The 23,775-nt window shown below is 37.2% G+C and overlaps 1 protein-coding gene across 4 annotated transcripts in view; it reads left to right on the plus strand.

Moving 5' to 3' along the window:
• The window catches only part of PLCG2 (phospholipase C gamma 2), a 64,308-nt gene that overhangs the window by 30,972 nt on the left and 9,561 nt on the right, over window positions 1–23,775 (plus strand). For all 4 annotated transcript variants that reach the window (XM_035336860.1, XM_035336859.1, XM_035336862.1 and 1 more), the window contains exons 9-29: window positions 398–470; window positions 1,610–1,711; window positions 1,885–2,003; window positions 2,626–2,711; window positions 3,706–3,826; window positions 4,625–4,793; window positions 7,423–7,527; window positions 7,735–7,824; window positions 8,858–9,036; window positions 9,794–9,994; window positions 11,524–11,643; window positions 12,585–12,765; window positions 13,423–13,491; window positions 14,392–14,501; window positions 15,279–15,375; window positions 16,271–16,337; window positions 16,603–16,760; window positions 19,243–19,345; window positions 20,582–20,791; window positions 21,418–21,563; window positions 22,536–22,650. In XM_035336860.1, coding sequence (XP_035192751.1) covers window positions 398–470; window positions 1,610–1,711; window positions 1,885–2,003; window positions 2,626–2,711; window positions 3,706–3,826; window positions 4,625–4,793; window positions 7,423–7,527; window positions 7,735–7,824; window positions 8,858–9,036; window positions 9,794–9,994; window positions 11,524–11,643; window positions 12,585–12,765; window positions 13,423–13,491; window positions 14,392–14,501; window positions 15,279–15,375; window positions 16,271–16,337; window positions 16,603–16,760; window positions 19,243–19,345; window positions 20,582–20,791; window positions 21,418–21,563; window positions 22,536–22,650 — 2,621 coding nt within the window. The remainder of the gene's footprint in view (window positions 1–397; window positions 471–1,609; window positions 1,712–1,884; window positions 2,004–2,625; window positions 2,712–3,705; window positions 3,827–4,624; window positions 4,794–7,422; window positions 7,528–7,734; window positions 7,825–8,857; window positions 9,037–9,793; window positions 9,995–11,523; window positions 11,644–12,584; window positions 12,766–13,422; window positions 13,492–14,391; window positions 14,502–15,278; window positions 15,376–16,270; window positions 16,338–16,602; window positions 16,761–19,242; window positions 19,346–20,581; window positions 20,792–21,417; window positions 21,564–22,535; window positions 22,651–23,775) is intronic.

Consider the following 23,775-nt stretch of genomic DNA (forward strand, 5'->3'; position numbering starts at 1 on the left):
TGTGTGGCTCGGTGATAATTCAAAAGAACAGTCACTGCATGTGCCTCAGATAAACTTAATTTCACTTCACCTGTGAAGTGAATGCTGTTCATTTGCTACAGATCAATGAACAGAGATTTGGTACTTTTCCCAATGAATCATTATCAAAAATGCATCAGGAATCTAGGAGGTTTTATTTAATGGCTCAAATTACAGTGATTAGGTAATACACTATTACAAGCCTAATCTCAATTCCACTGAAGTTATAAAAAGTTTCTTCCTGATGGCAGCACATTTAGACTGTAAATGCAAGATACAAATCCCTGTCATTTTCTGCTATAACATCTGATGACACTTTCTCTGTTGTTTCTTTAGATTCACTTTTCCTTTCTCTCTTTTTTATTTTTTATTTTTTAAGAAATACTGACCGCCCAGATGCTTCAGCAGTTCATCTCCATGACTTTCAGAGATTCCTGCTACATGAGCAGCAGGTGGGAATGTTACAGAAATTTTGAGCTCTTTTTGCTGTTTCTCAAAATTATGTGCTCCTAAAAAGAAAAAATAATAATAATAATAACAAAATAAATGTGATTGATGTCAGCTATGATACTAGGTTACTAGGTCTTGGAAAGATTTCTTCTTATTTGCCGCTGTTGAAGTTCACAAGAACTATTATTTTTCATCCATATAAAAGTCTCAGAAGGTGCACCAGAGGAAGAGAGGCAGGACAAAGTAAATAATGTTTTAGCAGGTCTTCGTTTAGTCATGTAGATAAACAAACAAGGTTGGAAATAAACCCTGCATGATAGCCTGGCCTAGTTACAGCTGTCACCATAGATACAGCTAGGGGTAATACCTTGGCCATGGCCCCATTTATCAGCTTGTTTGTAAAAAGCTGAGCTGACTGCCTGCATTCGAGTCAAAGGTAATTTTCTTCTTGAATGGGCCAGTCTGATGTTCCATACCAGCAAGCATATAAGGGTGGAAGCAGGTACTGGAACTGTCTTCATGGCCTTCTGTAATCTTACTTAGCACAGACACTGTGGGAGAAAAATCATAATTTGATATATAGGCCAATTTCTAAGGCTAGACATTCACAAAGGTTATAATGGAGTGGGTCTCAGACTGCTGTTGGAATTTTTCCACATTCCAGTTCTTTGCCTCCTATGTCTTTTAGCTAGTGTTATATTTGTTAGGTGCTGATAAACTGCAGGTTTGCAAATACGATTGAAAAGTGAGATCTATGCTTCCTGTGTAAGATTGCTAATTTATTTTTCTCCTTATTTCACTGTGTTAAAAATACATTCAGATTGCACTTAGACGTGTGAACAGAACATATTTAAGGCATGTATTTCAAGGAGGCCAGCTTTTTCCTGTGTGTGTGCATGCATATACGTACATACATAGTGTGTGGATCTTGTGGGCCTCCAATCTATATAAAGGTACTCAGCTGTTTTTTCCCTCTTAAACATCATAGAGGAAACTCTTAAGATGTGAGTACAATGAAATGTACTGTCAATAAGCTATCTGAAATTGAAGCCTTAATCACATCTGTAGGTTTCTGTTCTTTCTCAGATTTTATATAGCGTATCACGACATCTAAATTTGTTTTCTACTTTATTATCTGAAGGAGTCTTGGGCACAAGATCTGAGTAAAGTCCGAGAACGAATGACCAAATTTATAGATGACACTATGAGAGAAACTGCTGAACCCTTCCTCTTTGTTGATGAGGTAAAATGATGATGCTTTGTAATAGTTTCTCATAGATTTTTTTCTTTTGCTCCTAGTTCCTAGTTTGTTAATTGGTTGACAGATCCTTTGGGATGTTCCTGCTATGTTGTTGAGTGTCTTATGTTCTTGTATGATTAAAACATTTAAATTCAGTCTCTCTCTTTGCATTTTAGTTCCTCACTTACCTTTTTGCAAAAGAAAACAGTATTTGGGATGAGAAATATGATTCGATAGATGTGCAGGACATGAATAATCCTTTGTCCCATTACTGGATTTCTTCCTCTCATAACACGTAAGTTATCAGGAGTCCCATTATCTATCCCTGGTCAAACAGACCTGATACATGTTAGGAGAAAGTAAAACATTTTAAATTATAATATCCAGAAATATGCTGTCTGGGTGTGTGAAATCTTCTTGAAGTGTGATGTAAATGTGGCAAAAACAGCACGTGGCTTTCCTTTCTCCTGTTCTCTTAATCTTAATAGACTTTGAGACATGATCAGCTCTGCTGCAAAACCCCCTGAAGTATATAAGTATATATATAAGTATACTTCAATAACTTGAAGTATAGGGTGTAGTATCACTCCAAATATTCTCCACATCCCTTCACTGTGATTGTCTCAACATGATCAAGTATTTATATGTTGCAGAGCTCATGGTTTGTTCTCCAGAAACCTGTCAAAGTTGATTGACGTTTAGATTGAACATTAACCTTCTGTAATTTTGTCCATTCCAAAATCTGGTAGCATTTGGTTCAGCAGAGCCCAGTTCTTCCATAGAAAGCTTGCAAAAAACCCCAACCAGTCACCATACAGCCTTTATAACAGGAGAAAACATTTTTTTTCCAGTGAATGAGTGAGAAATAACTGAAATTGATTGCCTGTCTTCTCTTACCATTTTCTTTTATTCCTTAGATATCTGACAGGAGACCAGCTTCGAAGTGAATCCTCCACAGAAGCTTACATCAGGTGCCTTAGAATGGGATGCCGATGTATTGAGTGTGAGTAATAAGCTTGTGGAGTGGTTTATAACATACTCTTAATATAAGCAGGGTTTCCCCTGTTTACCAAGAAAGAAAAAAGAACCGAAATCAAGAACTAGTTTTTCTTTTTTGAGATTTTATTTAGTCATATGAAAAACACTGATTCCCTAAATAGTTTTTGTTATGCCTCATTATTGCTCTGTTTACTTTCTCTGTTCCTTGTTCCCTGGGAATTCCAAGAAGTTCTGTCTGACTCTCTCACTGTACACAAACAATTCAATCTTTGATCTACTATATGAAAGCTTAAGATTTAAATTTGAATTACTTGTGCAGTGTAGATAGGTATAAAGCTTATTTGCCTTCATCATAATACAGACGAGCCTAAGTCTCAGGTTTTTGTAATTTGTTGCTATTTGTCATCCTGTTTAAGTTGCTTGTAAATCAGTTGATGTCTTTGTGTCATTGTTCTCTACTACGTCTGTATGCTTCTTCAATCCTGTGTTTATGTTTCTTATTGAAAGATTTGACTAGAATTTCATGTTATTGACCGATTTCTTAATAAACTAGTTCCAGGTTTACATTTGTAACAATTAACAAGAGACTTCATTCAATCTGGATGTTACAAAAGATATCTCAGATTAGGGTTTCAGGGTTTCAATTAGGGTTTCAATCAGAAAAATAGATATGGTCCAAACTTGTTAAAATCTATTTCTCCATGGAAAATTAATGTAAATTTGTAAACGGACAGTTTAGCTGCCTGATTTTTTTCCAAATTCTCACATAATAATGCTTTGGGAAAATATTATACTGTATTTCATTTGTATTGTTCTTACTGAAAGTGAACCTAATTTCTTCCATGAGAGAGATAAATTCATCTAAGAATATTTTATTAGAAATCAATGTATGACTCAATGTATGAAACACTCTGAAGAACTGAATGTACATTGTATTCTTTCTACTAGAGGTAAGTAACTACTTGGTGTTTCATTTTTCCACTGCTTGTCTTTCCTAGTGGACTGCTGGGATGGTCCTGATGGGAAACCAATCATTTACCATGGATGGACACGGACAACAAAGATCAAATTTGATGATGTAGTACAGGCAATCAAAGATCATGCCTTCGTTACATCTGAGTAAGTTTTGATTTATGTTTCTTAAGCCTGTTTTTGAATGCTTGGACCTTCCTGAACTTTTCTCCCTGTAATTTAAAGAAAAAAGAAATAATGAAAGAATGACATCCTTGTATTTATTGTTGCTAAACCTGGGTCTTCAATGATTTGTTTTTGAGAAAAGGTGCTGTTACATAACAATTTGCTCCTGGGGAAGTTAATGAGTACCTTAAAAGGGATTCCTGTCTTCTAGCTTCGGTCTTCTTTTGCTGAATTGAAGTGTGAAACTTCAAATCCTGAACAGTGTGTATTTAAAAAAAAATAAATTGAAACTTTGGGTAGATACTCATGTTGTAGGGGAGGTCTTAGGAGTAGAATTAGTAGAATGTTTCCTGAACTGATAACATGAATTTTAATCTGCCTCTCTGTTTTGCCCTTCTAAACCTTGTACTGAGATGTCCTTAATATGAAAAGTATTACGCAGCAATTGGGAGGGAGGACACTTAACACTAAAACTGTGCCCAAAGCACTTAAGGAATCTTTGTCCTTGCAGATAGTTAAAACGTGGCTGTACAAATCTCTGAGCAACCTGATCTAACTTAGGAATTGGGCCTTCTCAAAGATGGGGCTTGGGCTAGATGGCCTCCAGAGGTCCCTTCTGACCCTATCTGTTGTGCGTCTACCTTTATTCCTTTTGTCTTCATGTTTGCTTCAAATATTTTTTTTTGATCTGGGGTTTGAGGGAGGGTGGTGTTTTCCTTGCCTTGTCTGTTGAATCAAAAAGAAACTGAATGTCTTAATTTTCCTTTGTTTTCTTCAAAGATACCCAGTCATTCTGTCAATTGAAGAGCACTGTAGCGTGGAACAGCAGCGATACATGGCCAGAGTGTTCAAGGAGGTGTTTGGGGATCAGCTTTTAATGAAACCTGTTGAAGCCAGTGCAGATCAGCTACCGTCACCAACCCAGCTGAAAGAAAAAATCATCATCAAGGTAGGCTTGTGTTGTGTGCTTGTAGATAAAGGATAAAAACGAGCTGAAGCTGTCAGTGCTACTTCTGGCTTCACAGCTTAACGGTTGTTTTCTGTTGAAGAGACAAGAAACCCAGTGCTAGAAGTGTGTACTAGTTACAGTTCATAATATTGTATGGAGTTCCGTAAAGATACCTATTAAAATGCTTGCTGTTGGTTTTCTTTGCAATAAATGTTGCTAATTCAAGTGCCAGATGGAATGTCAGCTCTTTTCTAAAGGTCTTCCAGCTCCTGAAATGTCAGTGCTAAATTTCACCAAGGGTTTGTTGCTGCAGTTGCTCTTCATAGGCTTCTTACACAACTAGTGACTGGCTAAGAAATATTAAAAGTATGTTCCTGAATAGAAAGTAGGATTAACGATAACTGTTTTTTCAGACAATGTCTGTCCTTCAAGTAAAACTCAAAGCACTTGCAGACTGCTGACTTAAGCTGTCAGGACTGCTTACTTGGCGTACTGCAAAAATTGATTGGCATTTGCTCACTCGGTGTGATTTACATACACAATTTAGTAAACCACTTTGGAAAGACTGTGGTGCTTTTGTTAGAAGGCAGTCACTGTGAGGGTGTCTTACCTGCTGGGCAATACAGATGCTTTACTCGGCACTCTTGTGCATCAGGCAGAAAACTGAAAGAAGACTTCTTGGATTGAAACTGCAGCAAAACTTACTGAAGGGCAAAATTAGGTGGGTAATCTGGGGGCTGTTCATGATCTTTTTAGTACAATAATTGCTTTTACCGATGCTTCTGTTTTCTGGCTCTTGTGGTAGTACTGCATCACATGGATTGGACTGCTGAACAGAAGAAACAATGATGGATTGCTTCATTGCAGCATCTAGATGGATATAAGCATACAGTTCTTTAATGTAGGACTGGAAATGATAGCACCCCACTGTGAGGTGCAAAAGATCAGGAAGCAAAGAATTCAAATCTCTGTGTTTATTTTTTTTTCTTTCTTCCTTTCTCTAAACTGGCTATTGGTATGATGAACATAGAAGGGAAATTGTATAGGTACATGAATAATTACATGACAGATCTGGTTTAATGGGAATTACAAACTACTGTGACTTTGCAGAAGAGAACACCCATGTCATCCCTTCCTGTCTAAAAGAGCAGTAAAGAATCTTGTAAATAGATCAGCACCTGCCAGTAAGCTAGTTGTTGTATTTGGCTTTTGTCTGGAAAAAGTAAACAAAGTTGAGTACTGCTTTAGGGGCCTGTGGGATTTTTCAGATAGGCCTGTCAAATTGAAATCTTCCTATAGAAGATGATACAGAACTGAATGTATTTGAAAACTACTAGAAATGAGAGGATTAATCCTATCATTAACTGGAGGTTAAGTGTTTGATGTTCTTTAGCCGCTTGAGCCACTGCTTTTTGTGAGCACTTTCAATTGCTGAGCCTTGCCCTTCAACATAGCTTGTGTTGTACTGTTTCAGCCTGTAGTTAATTGCAAACTAGTGTATATGAAAGCACACTGATCACTCACAAACATTTCTAATGTACTTTTAGAGAAGGAATGGTCTTACAAGAATAAAATCATAGAAGTTACAACAAAAACTATTCTTATCTATTTTGCTCTTTATGCTGTAGCTAGCCTGCTTCCTTTTTTTTAGTCTTCATTTAGAATAGTCCAGCTATTGCAATTTCTTCTGTTCAGCCTTTTTCTACAAGGATTAGCTCTGTAGGCTATTTTCACTTGTTGTCTGCTCTTCCCTGTCATAAGCTTTTCATTGCTGCATTAGGATGGTCTAAATTGCCATATCATCATTTTTCATTGTAACTGAGGACATAGCAGGATTTAATGCAAAATGCTTCTCAAGGATTCTGGCTTGTGTTTTTCTGTCAGCCAAATTATGTGCTGCACAAAAACCCCATGAACTTCAGTAGCAATTAGTTGAGAGCTGTCTCAACTCCCCTACAAGGACTGGTGCCGTCTGTGCAGTAACCTACCTTTTGCTGGACAGATCTGGGCTTAATTTTGTAGCAGTACCCACGTCTTTCCTGGGTGTACCTCTTCTGTTTCTATGCTGTGGTTGTGGTGTTCTCTCAAAACTAGGATTTAGAAGGCAAGAAGAAGAAAGTAGAACTCACCCCTCTTCTCACACAAGATATCATGTCTGATCATTTTTCTTTTAGGAGGGTGGATTCCCCTTCATTTTAATTCCTCTTCTATTCTTGATTTTTTTTTTTAATTTACTTTTTTAGTTCCTAATTGTTTTCCTTATGTCCTGCTCTCTGCTGAATGTTTATTGTCTTGTCCTTATTTCTTGTTATGCAAGTGTCATTTCAAGCTTTCTGTCCTGTAAGGAATGGTGAGCTCTTATCGGACTAGCTGTTTCTTCATTGCTTGAATGATATCTGTACTATATTTTTAAATCCTTATCATGAGATTTAAATGTTTGAGATAAATTCCACCAAGGTTACATAAAGCTTTGTGGAACAGCTGCTGTTATGGCAATAATAGAAGAAAGCTGGGCAATGAAGGGAAATAACTCCAGTAATACTGAGTGCACTGAGACTGTATGATCAATTTTATATATAATTCTCTATGAGAGTATGAATTTGCTGTGTATTTTTTCTTTTCTCTTTAGCACAAAAAACTAGGGCCGAAGGGAGACATTGATGTGAACCCAGAAGATAAGAAAGAAGAAAAAAAGCAACAAGGAGAACTTTACATGTGGGACACAATAGAACAGGTATTGTTTATGTGACATTTGCTGAAGTTTGCTACTATGCTGTGTAATACGTACATGAATTTTCTCAATATTTGTGTAATATCTTCAGTTTGTGAAATGTGAGCGAGGGGAAGAAGGCATTCTATTTAGTGTTACACCCAGTTGGAAATTATAATTAGTGAGTTTGATTCTGTTTCGTTAATGGTTTTAATCTCTCTCAAATTCTAGAAATGGACTCGGCACTACTGTGCTATCGCTGATGAAAAGCTTTCATTCAGTGATGATATAGAACAGAATGCTGATGAAGATTCATCAAAGGTGATGGCTACTTTTTATTGCTTAAGCATGTTCTTTTTAATCTCTCAGATTATTTCAGTGTTTACAGATGCATATTTTTATGCTGACATTATTGAAATCGTAGAGGATCTGCATCAGACAGCACATGTATCTGCAAATATATTTTTTTAAAAAGGGGTCTTTGCTAAGGTACTCCAGCTAACCCTATTTTAAATAAAATGTCTTTTTTCCCTTTGGCTAATGGAGGACATACAAAGGTGAGTACAAAGACAATGAAATATGATTTTGGTGGTTAAATGCTAATGCTGATGTGCCCACTGACAATCGAAGTTCTTACATGCCTTTGGCTAAGTATTGCTGTTCTCAGACTAGGCAGTCTGAACTAAGGTTTGTTGTGTACTAATACAGCACGCCTTTTACACAGTGCACAATAGTGCATGCTATTCATTTCACACGTGCAAAGTGTTTGTCACAGGTATGTATTGCATGTCTGTCATGCTTGGTAAAATAGAAGCATGAGGCTGAGCTATGTTCACTGTGGTTTCTTGTCCTGACTTTTTCTGATTTCCATGCATACTCTTTCATTTCTAACGTGTATGTGCATAGTTCTGAGAGATCTCTGCACATACAAAACCTTTTTTTTCTATTCACCTACATGTCAATGTTATTAAAATCATTAATGTGTAAGCAAATGTAACAGAGATGATTCCAGGAAAAAGCAGAATAGAAACTTCGTGAATTTGCAGGAGGGTGCTTTGAAAATATAAAATAGCATTTGCACTGCTGTGTTCTTTCACTTTATCAACATATTTCTCAATATGTTGATTACATATTTAAATAAGGATTAAGTTGGTCACTGATCCAAAGAAGTGGCTTGAATGAGCAAGAGAGTCAAGTGTGCCTATGAAGGTGATCAGATTGCTTGTTGAAGGAGAGTTAGATCTGAGAAGAGCTAAAATCCTGAAAAAGAGGGTTGTTATATCAATAAAAAATATTTTGTGTTAGAATCATAAAGTTAAAAGTGGACAATAAAAATTCTTATTTTCTGGTCTAGGAGGTAAAACGTACTGAACTGCACTTAAAAGAGAAGTGGTTCCATGGGAAAATGAAAGAGGGGAGAACAACTGCTGAGAGGCTGCTCCAGGAATATTGTGCTGAAATGGGTGGCAAGGATGGGACGTTCCTAGTTAGGGAAAGCGAGGCTTTCCCTAATGATTGCACCTTGTCATTCTGGTATGGTGATCATCATAAAAACTTTACTTGGGTTTTGTTTATCTTATGGCATTGAATAAAAATATATGCATTTTGTAAATGTGCATGTGTAGCCGAGAGTAAAGAGGAATAAGGTGTTTATATTTACTAGAATGGTATTCATGCGATTGAGAGACTAGCTTCTAAATAGAACTGCCGTGCACTGACTAGTGCATTTTGGCAAAGTAGACTTTATCTGAAGCATTGCAGTTGTCAAGAGGGGACTCACTGTTATGATGTCTTTTTCCTTTTTCCACTCTGTCAGGATGTATGTTTTGTTATTTCTTCAGTGAGTGGGCCAAAATCTGTTTTTTTTAGTTTTAGGATAAATTACTGTTTTTCACACTGATCCACACTTTCCACACTCATTGTCTTGTGAGTTTACCTTTATTAACAGAGATCGATCTTTTCAATGAAAGAGTCCCCTGGGGGTGAAATGGATTTTTCCATGATGTATTGTGTGTTTTTTTTTTTTTTGTTGTTGTTGTTGTCGTCAGAACAAACTTTGAAGGGGGTAAGTGTTTGTCACCTTTTGAACCATTGTGGGTGGAAAAATAATTTTTTGGGGACTGTAATTATCACTGGTCAGCTTTTTTGTTGCTGTTGTTACTTCAGTTACCTTAAGAGATAGTAAAGATTTCTTGCTTCCCACATAGTTAACCAGGAATGGTTGAGGAAACAAAAGAATAAAACCTGTTAAATACCTTTCTTTTCCTTATCCCCCTCTTCACATCTTCAGGAGGTCAGGTAGAGTCCAACACTGCCGTATCCGTTCTTCAAGTGATGGGGACACTGTGAAATACTACCTGACAGACAACCTCACTTTTGATAGCATCTATGATCTCATTCAACACTACAGAGAGGCCCACTTGAGATGTGCTGAATTTGAGCTGCGTCTGACGGATGCTGTGCCTAATCCCAGTCCTCACGAAAATAAAGAGTATGTACAGCAGAAGGCAAGCACCAGGGCTGTTATGATACAGAGTATTTGTATGTTTTTTGATGGTCTTGGATTTTTGCGTAGAAAATTCCCCAGATTCAGGAGCACACCTGAGTGTTGCTTGTTTGTAGATATCAGAGGAATAAGCTTCCCTGAAGGATGCTGAGTAAGATCGCTGATTTTGTGAGAACATGGTAAAACAGAGAGCAGTCACCTGGAAAGCAATTTACTAGCAACAGCTAGAACAATCAGTGAGAACTGTAATACTATGGAAGTGTGCAATTCCTTTGTTCTCTGCCCAGTGTTTTACAGTACCCAATGGGCTGGGTTAGATATTTAGTAGCTGACTGTGACCTGTCAACTAAGTGGTCATGGTCTGTGCCATCTGGACACTTTTATTACTGGGGCAGTGAGACCAAACTGAGTTACTTTTCCCTAATCCCCACTTCCAACTGACCCCTGTCAGAGTTGGTTAGGCTTACTTGACCCCATGCTGTTTGGGAGTAGTGTAGCCTGGTGTTTATTTCCAGCTGCTATTTGCCTGAGATAGATCCTGGGCAAAGCTTGCTCTTTTTTATTGGCAGAGCGCTCTAGTCATTGCCCTTTGATCTGTTTTCTCTGAAATCAGAAAAAAAGAAAATCTCCTTTGCTTGAGAAATATAAATCTGTGACCTTAAGTTTCTTTTTTTTTTTTTTCCCCTGTGATCGGGGAGTCACTGTGTGCCCACGGATAACTTTTGAAGCCAGCATGAGAAGAGGGTACAATTTAGGGGTTTGGCTTTCCTGTATTTATGTATAATGTGGAGATCTACTGGCAGTAGAAGCGGTCACAGCTACGTTGAATGTTCATTAGGTCTGTCCTTACAGTGAAAGATATAATTAAGTTCTGAGTGAAAGAATTTAGATCGTAGAATGATAGAATGGTTTGGGCTGGAAGGGGCTTGAAAGATTATCTAGTTCCAACCCTCCTGCCCACCTTCCACTAGACCAGGTTGCTTAGAGCCCCATCCAGCTGGGCCTTGAACACCTCCAGGGATGGGGCATCCACAGCTGCTCTGGGCAACCTGTGCCAGTGCCTCACTATCCTCATAGTGAAGAATTTCCTCCTTGTATCTAATCTGTCTCCCCTTTTTAGTTGAAAACCATTACCCTTTGTCCTATCACTGCACTCCCCGATAAAGAGTCCTTCCCCATTTTGCCTGCAGCACCCCTTTAGGTACCAGAAAGCCTCTACAAGGTCTCCCCAGAGCCTTCTCTTCTCTAAGCTGAACAACTCCAACTCTCTCAGCCTGACCAAATATAAAATAAATATAAATATTAAACGAATATTTTTTCTTGTAGTGTTTGAGATTCTATCATTAGTAACGTTACATCATTATAATGTTATATATATATGACATTATGTATATAACACTATCACTAGTAATGTTAATTCTATCATTAGTATCATTAGTAACCTTTTATTGTTACTGAATGACATGTGACAAGCTTTGTAATCCTTTGTCCATTTTGATTTTTGACTGTTGTAGTTGGTACTATAGCAACTTGAGTCGGGGAGAGGCAGAAGACATGCTGATGCGAATTCCTCGAGATGGAGCCTTTCTGATTAGAAAGAGAGATGAGCCTGATTCATTTGCCATGACTTTCAGGTAAGAAAAGATGGATATGAATACATTACCTAGTAGCCCAAGAGTATTCTGTTTTGTCTCATTTAAAAATACTACAGGCTTTTTGGAGTCATAAAATTCATGCCATCAAATTTTGAGTAATTAGTGTGGTTAATTTATATAGTAGGTCTGTACGTAGTAAAATGTGTTTAAGAAATTGCACAACCTTAGTTTGTGACTGGTATAAACCTTTACGCTATTAGAAAGAGCATTTGGGTAACAATTGTCCCTTTCTTCCTATACAGAACTGTGCATGACCTGTCTTCACTTCTTTGATGCTCCCTGCTGCAGGGTGCTATTTTGAAGTTACTTTTGGTGCTGGTTCAGCAGCAATTCGAGGCCTTTATCCTCTGGAAATCCTGCCCTGTCATATAACTGACCAAAGTTAATTTGTTATCTGTCAAAATGAAGCTATTTTCTACCTACTTGGAGGTTTTTATTGCCAGGGAAACTGCGTTTCAAACCGTGGTTCCTGTAACAACATTAATAAAATGTATAGACTTAAGGCATTCTCCATTGTGCCTTCAAATCAAATCACATTTGAAGCAAGTTTGTCTTGTTGCTTAGGGACAGGAGCAGATCAGCAGCAGTGGATTCCAGAGGGACTCTGTCTGATTCAAGACATTTAAGTTAGTATGAAAGTGACAGAATACCCATGTAGTGGGGAAAAAATAGGGAAATTTAATCTAGGAAAAAACATGGATTTGTCCCAAGGCCCTGCATGTTGTAGAAAAGTGAGAATGTCTTTTTGTGAATTCAGTCAGGCAAATGGCATTTGATTTGAATAAAAGATGTTCTGGAAGAGGGTGAAACAATTTCATATGATTAAGATGCACAAAGCTATTCTGGTCTAGTTTGTAGTGCCAGTGCTTTCACTATGCCAGGTACCAATACCTTCTACAGAACTTGTACTTGTTTCACAGAGCTGAGGGGAAGGTGAAGCACTTCCGAATTCGGCAAGAAGGTCCCCATTTTGTGCTTGGAACCTCAGCGTATTTTGAGAGTTTAGTGGAGCTGGTAACATACTACGAGAAGCACCCTCTGTACAGGAAAATGAAATTGCGTTACCCAGTGACTGAGGAGCTGCTGGAGCGCTACAGCATGGTGAGTGATGGACCTTTGAGTCCCAGATCTAGACTTGGTGGAGCTGGGTTTGGTTCTGACTGTGATAATGTCCTTCTCTGGAGCTTAAGCAGTCTGTAAAATTGAGGTGTATCATTGCTGAAACAAGTTTTTGATAATAGCTTCTCCCACAGTTGTCCCTCTCTTTTGTTACTGGAGTGGGCAGAGATCTTAAATTGATCATGCAGATGCCAATAAAAAAATAAATATGACTGTGTACATTGAAACCACTTTTCTTGTCTTAGAGTTTCTATCTAACAGTGAAACCACTGCTGGAACTAATGTACTTTAACACAGAAATTCTGAGCGTGGGAATTGTCTTCCACTGTTGTGCCCAGAATGGTACTCACAATCTCAAAACTATTTGATTATGAGAAAACTTGGTGAGGCATTGCTGTTTCATTGTATTAACTGTTCATTAAACTGAGGTGCAGACAAGTTAAATAACAAACTTCATGTTCAGCTGTGTTCAACTGTAGTAATGAGCTTAACATAGGTGTCTGGCTTTCCTCCTCTTCTATTTGCCTATATGTTGTCAGAAAGGTGGTTTTGGCAAAAATTTATTGTTCTATTAAAATTAGTTGTTTCTCTAATTTTTGATTCATGTAATGTATCTTTTTTCCTTTTTTCCATTTTTAGGAAAAAGATATAAACTCCCTTTATGATGTCAAGATGTATGTGGAACCCAGTGAAATCAACCCTACAGTGGTATGCTTAAGGAGAGATGGCCTTCACATTTTCTCTTAGACTTCTGAAAATGATGAGAATTGTTCGTTGACTTCCTGTTAGTAGTAACGAAAACATTAATTGAAAATGTTAGGGTGCTTGATTTACGGAGGACTAGGCAGCAGAACTTTTAAAGTGTGACTTTTTTTCTAGTATCTCTTCTAAATTTGTACCTACATACTTTCTGTGTGCAAATCCTGTATTGATTCACCCATATTGGGAATTTGGGCACTTCTTGCCCAAATGTTTATGGAAGTATTATGATTTATCAGCTGTGCTTAATCAGGCCTTCTCTACTTCTTGTTACGGCCTTCAATTTGTAGATTCTCATAAAAGTTCACCTGCTTGTAAATTCTGCAGCTGTAATTCAAAAAAATTTTTTTTTGGCTAATGAATTTACACTGCAGCTACCATTTACATTGGTAGCATTTACTATCAATTCAAGTGGTAGGAAATTCAAGATAAAGCAACTGCTTGTGCTGCTGAAACCAGATGTCTTCCTAAAGGAAATATGACCAGAAGGATAGCTGATGTGGTTTGGAAGTGGAGGCTTTTAGACTACATCAACGTCTACAAGCTACAGCTGCATATGAGTACATGTGATGAGGATAGTTGCTTGATATTTCACATTTTTTTTAATTTAATAAAAATATATATTTTTCCAAGCTGGTAGTCAAAGAATAGCAGTTAAGTAGCATTACTTGCTTCCACCAATAGATGTCACTCTGGAACTTTAGTATTGCAGTTTCTAAGCTTTAAAAAAAAAATCTGATTCCATCCTCCCCACCCTTTATAAAAAAAATAATAAAACAAAATTGCATTATTGATCATTTTACGACCCATCCCCCTATAGATGACCCCTTTGTTTTGCTTCTCTTAAAGCCTCAGAGAACAGTGAAAGCCTTGTATGACTACAGAGCCAAAAGAAGTGATGAATTAAGCTTCTGTCGAGGAGCTCTAATTCATAATGTCACAAAGGAAACTGGAGGCTGGTAAGGACAAAATTCCTCATAGGAAAACTTCTAGTGACTTACTAGATGGGAGAAAAATAAATTAAGCTTTTAGGTTTTTAAAAAACTGTTTGCTGCTTATTAACTCTGGTCCTACAAGTCTTAATTCTAGTATATTAAACAAAACCAAAAAAACACCTCACATTCAAGTCTCTTTTCTTGTCTTTTTCATTGTTCTGCTCTGTAGCACTAACCTCACTATGCAGAACCTTTATATCCCAGCGTGGCCAGTGTTTTTCCTTTGCTACATGAATACTTCCTGAACACTTGTCTATTCTGGGAAATCACACATCTATTACCATTGTCATCATTGCTGTGTATCTTTTCGTCTGCTTGGTACTTCTCAGGAATCAAATCCACTTTTTTTAGTTATCTGTATGGTCTCCCTTCATAAGAGATTTTCTTTCTTAGCTGGCTTGCAAATTGCTTAGAAAGCTTGGGAACCTAATATTTCCCTTTAGTTTCTGCAGTGCAATCAACCACATAATAGTGTTTTTAGTACTGGAGGGGGAAAAGCCTCTTAAGTCATTAATTGCAGTTTACAGTAACTGTAATCCCTCTGAAATGATCTGTTACTACAGTTAATGATCACTTTGTTAGAGCTTTTAGCTACTTCATCACGTATATTTTGGTGACTGCCAGCTAGAGAAGCTAGTGTTAGGTATCAGTGACCAATTTATTGAAGATTATTGCTTCATTAATGGCCTGTTGAAGCTCTTTAACTATTTTTTCCTCTATGCATTTTTTTTTTGAATTTAGGTGGAAGGGGGATTATGGAGAAAAAGTCCAACACTATTTTCCATCTAATTATGTTGAAGACATGTCATCTGATAACTCTGCTGAGCTTGAAAGCCAGGTGAGGTTTGAGGCTTGTCTGAGGTTTAAGATTTGTCTGCCATGTTTCCCTGCCCTCTGGAAGTGGAAATCTAGCTTATGGATCTGTGACTCTGCATGCTGTATTTGAGGAATGCAGAATAAAGAAATGAATGCATTCTTCACTCCCCCCGTGCTGTCGAGTATTTTTGTCAGGACTTCCATCAAGGAAAACTACTTAAGGAGATAGCTGATTTGCTTGGGTTTTAGGAGGTTATAATGGTTTCATGCTAATGAAAATCATACCAGTATAGATTTTTCAGATAGCTTATCTATAATGTGCCTGAAACTAGTTTGCCTGTGTAATTACTCCCTACATATTTGCAGATAGAAAAACCATATGCCCGAACACATCATTCACATATTCACAGTCCAGGATCACGTTCTGATGCATAACTAACCTTTATACTGATTGTCAAATGGGTCTAAAAAATCTAGTCCAGAGTCTTGAACAAAGTTCTATTTATGACAAGAAGACAAAGATATTTGTTCTAACATTTTTGAGTCTTAAAAATGTTGGCATGATTCTGTTGTTGTTGTTAAGTACTTCCAATGATTTGCCAGGAGCCTTTGGAGGAAAATATGTTTATTAGATTTTTTGTTTTCTTCTGACGATAGTAGTTTTAAACAGACTTGAAAAATAAGTGGTTGTGTCATGGCAGAAGTTGCAGTCCTCATTTTGACTCTCACTACAGAAGTTCTCATCTGTTTCTCAGAACGAGAAATTCTTGATATGGAAGTAGGCTTTTAAATATTACAGTGGGCATGCTTTCAGTGAAACTGAGAGTAGATTTAATGGTGTGTATGTATTATTTGTTAATATTCTTTAAATGCAATTGAGAAGGCTGAGGGTCAGATTTAACTCATGTTTTTCACAGATTATCGAGGACAATCCATTAGGCTCTCTGTGTCGTGGCATCCTGGTACTCAACACATACAACGTTGGTATGTATTTTCTGATTCTTACTTGTGGGCTTTCTGTATTGAGAAAGTTTTACTGTTTTTACTATAACAGATTTGTTTTTGAAGAATATTTGTATTACTATAGCTAATACAATTAATATTATTAAACTTGTTAATACTAACTGTTCAGACCAATAAGAGCTTTTATTACCATGGCCAGCTGTTACAACTACTTACTAGGTGTTGTAACAGATCAATCTACTTCTAGATTTTAGTATAAACTTCTTGCTACTGTGTTGCTTAACAGTGAAAATGCCACAAGGGAAACACAAAAAGCCTTTTGTCTTCATTCTGGAACCTAAGAATCCAGAAGATCCATGTGTTGAGTTTGCAACTGATAAAGTAGAAGAACTCTTTGAATGGTACCAAAGTATCCGTGAAATCACGTGGAAAACTGCAGAAGAGGTATTGATTAAAAAAATAAAATATATATATACACACACACCTGGTATTGATTAAAAAAAATATATACCTGGTATTTTATAACGTACTGTTATAAGTTTACAATACTGTTTGTTTTTTAGCTACCATGTACTGCTAAACCTTGCTAAGACCTGATTCTAGACTCTCTTGCATGTTACTGCTTGTCTGTTCATTTTATTGACGCCATGAATCTTGTTCCCTGAACCCTTTTGGGAATAGTACTCAAGATAGCAGAGTGCCAGTCATCAGAAAACGTTTTGGTTTTGCGTTAACAGGAGTTTTTCAGCAGAATACTGTCTTTGTTGCACCTTTGCATCCTTACTAACTCTGCTTTGCAGTGAATGCAGAATTGAATAGGTAATTGTCTAGGCAAATACTTTATTTGTAACTAAAAACCACATTATGGATTTCTCAGTTCTTTAATAGTGTTTCCAAATCCTTGTCTAAAGATTGGAGGATTCTTCCTAAGCTGTGCACCTCATTAATAATGTACCTGTACTACTACTGCCACTGAAAGACATTCTTCAAGACTTGCTGTTCCTGCTCTGAAGTATTAATTTACTTTGCTCATCTCTTTTTTAGCATTTAAGTTTCTGAAATATTCAAAGTGCCCTTCTGTTGACTATGCTTAGGTGTACTTTTTCCTTTCTTGCCTTTATTCACTTTTTATTACTAAGTGGGTGGTATGAACAATGGAAAATATGTTTCAGTATCATGTTGGCTTGTGTTGTTTATCCTTCCTCTGGAGTAGTAACGTTCTGAAGGTCATCAAAATCCTATTTATAGCAAGCAAGTTGGTATCTCAAGCAGAGGAGACAGCAAATTCAGCAAGGGAAGCAACATGAACTGTTGACATAATGTTGGAGAAAGAAAGATGTGGTCCTTATTGCAAGGCTTTCATTTAGAAATAAAAACAAGAAAAAGAGAAACACAACCTAGGAGAAATGTCTCTAAATTGAATGTTTTTTTTTTTATAGTACATCAATGGCTCTTCAGGAGCTTGCCAGCTTTCTCTCCCTCTGTACAGTAAGAGAAGTATTAAACAGCCTGTCGTCAAAGATGGTTTAAAATTTGTTTCTGTCAATCAGGAGGCTTTTCTCAATTTGGCCTCTTGAAAGCTCACATGATAGGCTGCAGCATGGGGAGGGGAAAAAGACAAGGAAAAAGCTTTCTTGCCAATTAAATTAAGTTTGAATTCTGGGGAAGGAAAAAACATAGTGAGTCAACACGATGCTGCAGTATGATACAGACATGGTTTCACTTTTATTTTTGGGCTGTGTACGTTGTATATAAAAAGTAAAAATATCCGAGCTTCATATACCTTGTCATCTCTAATAACACCTGCCATACTCTTACGACTTGTTGTTCATTGCTAGCTCTCCTGTTTGGGTATCTCTAGAGGGTCATGTCTAAAGTTGAGCTCACAGCATCTTGAAGTGCTTCTTTGCTATTTGGAGCACCACATTCTGTTGTGCAGTGTCTGGGAAACTGGTGTATCACTAAGTACCATGAGGTCTGTGTTTGCAGTTTTTTCCCCAAGCTATTTCAAGTCTTAATGATATATTCCTCTTTGCTTTTCTTCGACCTCGATGTATAATCTCTGGTTCATTGAAACATTGTAGAAACACATCCTCTTCTCTGATTTTTCTTTCCTCTTCAGTTCATCTTGTTGAGGGAATTCTTTGGAAGACTTCCTAATTGCTGCTGCTTCATAACCTCTTGTACCAAAGCTAATAGTTGTTCAGTATGGGGCTCTTCTAACATGTTCTATCCTGTAATTGCTTCTTATGTCTGAAAAGCCTCCAGCCAAAATGTCTCAATTCGGTGAATGTCTTGCTGATTTCAGTGGCTTCCAGCCTCTGGTTGCAAAGACCTTGGCTCAGCTTCCATATAGCAGGTGCTTACAAAGAGGGAAGTAGCTACTAGGTTTATTAGTGATGATGTCTACATGATTGCACATGATTTACCATACATGACGCTGTTGGTTTGATGTGCAAATAGAAAATTACAGGAATGATACCATAGGGTTTAAATTTAGCTGTTTGGGAGTTAGTAACAAGACCTAAGTCCTGCTCAAGATGATAAATAGTGAGAAACATAACTACATTTAACATGTTTTTTCTTCATACATTTGCATTTACATGAGGTATAGAGTCAATAACATACCTACAACAGGATAGAACCACGTTAAATTTTATTTAAAAGTAAAGCATTTTTGCCCAGCTCCTGAGTAGGACTGATTCAGGGAAGCTCAGAAACATTTCCTTTAAGAAACAAACACACACTCATTAATCTGTTCTCTGAATTGGGTACACAACATTTATGTAGGTGTTCTAAGTATCAAATAGAAATCTGGGTGAAGAGGAATGGGTCGACTTTGTCCTTTTTGTTAGAGTATACCCTGGAGTTACTGCACCATAATATCCAGTGTATCTGTAATCTAAAGCATTGTTAAATTTTACAGGAGAACAGGAGGAAATACTGGGAAAAGAATCAATTGATTGCTATTGAATTATCTGATCTGGTAATCTACTGCAAGCCAACAAGCAAAACCAAGGACAATTTAGGTACTTTCTTTAATATTACACGAGTTTTAACTTTTTTACTAATCTGTACAGATGTTAGCTGAAATTATAGAACTGAAGATAAAATTTATCCTTTCTCTATGGGAGGAAAAAAAAAAAAACACTGCATCACCCGTGGAGAGTTTGCAGTGGCAATTTGAATTGGACACTGGGGAACTTGATGGTATTCATACTATAAAATGTCAGGTAAAAGCCTATGGTTTATAAGAATTGTTTTGAACGTACATCTCAACCTGTTGAGGCTTATGTGTGGTACCAAATATGGAACAAATTAGTCATATGAAACAAAGAAACAAGAGACCATAAATGAGGAGACAAGAACAATTGTGAAACTATCCAGGCTTTCATTTCCCATAGCATTGCATTTTTGCTGTCAGGAAAATCACAGTAAGGACTAGAAAGCTTTTCAATGTTTGTGAATTTCCATTAGAAAGGAGGCTTTAAAAGAAGACATCTTGCAACTGTCACAAATTTCTAACCTAGTTGACTAAAGACATTTCAATATAACTTTCATAGGGAAGTTCACTATTTATGTGTCAGTTGACTTTTTTGAAGACTAAAAAGTCTGACTGAACACTTGCAATTTGTTTGTAAAAACCCTCAAAATGGATTTGTTATGCATTTGCCATTTATATAAGCTACAGGAATGGTGTATTTGCTATTTATGTAAGCTATTGGGAATATTGTCATAATATAAATGAGAACAGGGGTCTGTGTAAGTGTGGGTGTAGAATCTGACACTGAAATATGTACTTCTTATTCCAGAGAAGCCAGGAAATGTGCCCTTCTTCCTTAAGCTTCTTTGCAAACATTTTTAATAAGCTGTCGGTATGGCTAAGACATTATAATTACAGTCATTGTTTGAGGCATTGGGTAACCCTGGCTCACCCTTTCTTCTCTCCATTTAAACCTAGGAAAAGATGTCTCATTTAAATATGTCTTGCAGTGGTCAGAAGTGCATTATTAGCAATGATGAGATGAGAGCATGACTGCAGACTATCTGCCCTGCTGCAAAACATGAGGCAGGCAGGCAATTTTAGCTTTCAGACCTGGTGTTCAACCAATTTGCTGTGTCTGCATTAAAACAGTGGAAATTGCTGCATTAAAGGACAAGGCAAAACAAAGTGAACCTAAATGTTAGTAGAAATACAGCATAAATGTCGACTTCCTTCTTCCTTTAGTAATGTAATGACTTTTTTTCCTCCCTCCCTTCTGTAGAAAATCCTGATTTCAAAGAAATCCGTTCTTTCGTGGAAACCAAGGCAGAAAATATTGTTAAGCAAAAGCCAGTTGAGTTGCTGAAATACAACCTGAAGGGATTGACACGTGTCTATCCTAAAGGGCAGAGGGTTGACTCATCGAACTATGACCCGTTTCGCCTCTGGCTTTGTGGCTCTCAGATGGTGGCTCTTAACTTCCAAACTCCAGGTAATACTCCCTTTGAAAAAGGGTTTGGTCTGCCTTCCGTTTCACCATTAACGAGCCCCTTTATGGACCCTCTGCCATTCTAATCACTGTTGCCATCCTATTGATTTGTAATTCACTGCAAGAAGGGAGATGCAGAAACTAAAGTTATCTTGCGTGTGTGAATCCCTTGCTGGAGCTGGTCCACCAAAATCAGTCTCCCTGTTGCTGAGCCAGACTAACCCACTTGTTACTGCTGAAAGGTTTATTCCACCTTTATCTCTTCATGATAACCAAGCAGAGATAGTTACTTTACAGTTCAGGTGGACGAACTGTTGTTCACCCACAGGGAAAGGTGTACACAACTTCCAAATGAGGGCTGGGTAGCTTATGGCACACTGATAGGAAACTAATTGTGAATGGAGATGGATTTATTTGGATTAAAATTGGTGAGAAATTACCAGTCAAATTCACTTACTGAAGGGAACTGAGTCTTCCAACTTACCTGTCCAGCTCTTTCTGAGATAGTGGCAACCAGGAGGAACTGCACAGAGGAGCCATTACTCTGGTAGTTCCTTAGCTTTATTCAAATGTTTTTTTTTTTTTTTTTTTTTTTTTCTTCTGTTATGACTGTTTAACTCTCTCCCTAGATAAATACATGCAATTGAACCATGCCTTGTTTTCACTTAATGGGCGCACTGGCTATGTTCTGCAGCCAGAAAACATGCGAAATGAAGAATATGACCCAATGCCAAATGAATCGAAGAGGAAATTGCAGATGATTATGACAGTGAGGGTAAATCTCCTTTGTAAATTATGTTTTTTACAAGTCATAAATATCTATACAACTAAAAATAAAGCTATTATGTTTCATAGCAAGACCTGACAGATTGTCAAAATACTGTTTTTAAATGTCAGTGTTGGGGAATAAAAGTAATTTCACTGGTTCCTGATAGGAAACACTATCTTTATTATGCTAATGAAGCACATGATATAGAATTGAAAGCACAATCCTAGGATAATTTTATATAATTGTTAATAAAATAGACTAACGTGCATTTCCAACCTAATGACTTCTTAATAGAAATGTCCTATTGGAGATTGGTTAGCAGCAGAATAAATAAGTCAGAAATTTCCAGTGTGGATGAAAGATCTTTATAATGAAAGAGAAACTAAACAGAACAAATAGTAAACTGATTTTTCCCCCATTCATCATAGTATTTAGCACACTGACGCATAGAGAGATGGGGTTTTATCACTTAAAAGTTACAGTATGTTGTATTCTAGTGCCAAATGTGAATTGAACGTGTTTCTGTTCTCAGTTGATATTCAATAAAAGAGATGTCCTTTAGAAGTATGTTTTCTGAGAAGGAAGAAACACATTAACTGCTTTTCACGACAGTTTAGAGACAAGGTAAACAGAGGTTATGAATGTAAAGCAGGAGTTTCTTAAAGTAGATAAGTAATAAAGGCTGAGGAAAGATAAGTAAACTTGTGTTACAAATTTGATCTGTAGCTGCATGCTCTGTGCAATGAATGTCAGCCATTACATAAATCACTGAGTCACCCAAAAAATGGGAGGATATTATTATTCGTGGCACAGATAGTTTAATACATGTGAACATATTCAAGAGATTTAGCATGTTCTTCTGGGTTTATTTTTTTTTCCTCTAGTGAATTCTCCTTCAGTTCTGTAGGCTGCCTTCCACACAGAAATAATGGTGTGAAGTTTCCTTTGAAGGTGGCTATAAGGTAGTTTCTTTTGCAGGTTTTAGGTGCTCGCCATCTTCCTAAGCCTGGTAGAAGCATTGCTTGTCCCTTTGTAGAGGTAGAAATTTGTGGGGCTGAATATGATAACAACAAATTCAAGACAACAGTTGTGAGTGAGTATCTGTGCTTTTCTGGGTTTTGGGACATGCTAATACTGAGTGCACTTAAATAAAATGAGTAGGTGACGATCATGAATTTACAATGTCTGTAGCTGGTCAGCAACCTGTATGGGGAGGAATTAGGTAACTGTTGCTCTTGGCTGGTGAGTCATACATTACTGTTTTCCTGGTTGCCTCAGTGCCAATTAATTTGAGAAACTTAAATGTTTATCAGAGTTTTTGAAAAAAAACCTCAACTGTTAGTTTGTAGAAAGTCATGATTGTTTTAATTTTTGCTTTTGGACAAGTTTGCATAATATGCATGTTTTTAAAAAAATAATAAAAAATTGCTGTCTTGAAAGTGCCTCCTACAGTGATAATCATCTGCCCAAACTCTGGTCCCAGTGGGGAGTTACTACTGTGAGATCCAGATTGTGTTTATTTAAATTTGGGTTTGAAGACTGGCATCCTCTCAGAGACAGCTTGAGTATATATGGCTGTAAAGTAGTATAGCCTGAAAAGCAGAAGTTTGATCAAAGCTTGCTCCTGGTGAGTTCCGGATAAGGTGTGTGTTTGTCTGTAGAGGAGCTTCATTTAAGTGCACTGAAATGGGACAGTATCTCACCAGCAGCCAAATAAAAATTGATTATTGGAATTTTAAATGTAAGAAGATAACACAGAACAATCTTTAATAAACTGACTGGCTGTCTTTTCACAATTTAATATATCTGTATGTAGCAGTGTTCCTCTGGTAGACAAGAGGCTTTGAATCTAATTATCCAGGCCACTGAAACTTACAGCTTAGACAGCAGTGGAAGATAAATACAGAATAAGGAGCAAAATATGTGTTGTGGCTCTTCAGTACTTCAGAGAAGAGGATTATGATTTTAAATTTTTGTGGGGAGTGACCAAGACCTTAGACAGCAAAATTCCTGGCAGTATTGCACATGCCAACTTACTTGGTCTTCCAGAAATGAGTATGAGAATTGGGCAATTGCACATCAGTCTTTCCAGTACTTTCCATGCTTTTACTGATACGGAGCATGAGGCTCATGAATATGAGCAATGAATTAGCTTTTTTTACACATACACATCCAAGGAGATTTTGTATATTTAAAGACAAATAATAGCCTTTCTTCG

The sequence above is a fragment of the Oxyura jamaicensis genome, chromosome 11 (assembly GCF_011077185.1).
Source record: "Oxyura jamaicensis isolate SHBP4307 breed ruddy duck chromosome 11, BPBGC_Ojam_1.0, whole genome shotgun sequence".
Lineage (NCBI taxonomy): Eukaryota > Metazoa > Chordata > Aves > Anseriformes > Anatidae > Oxyura > Oxyura jamaicensis.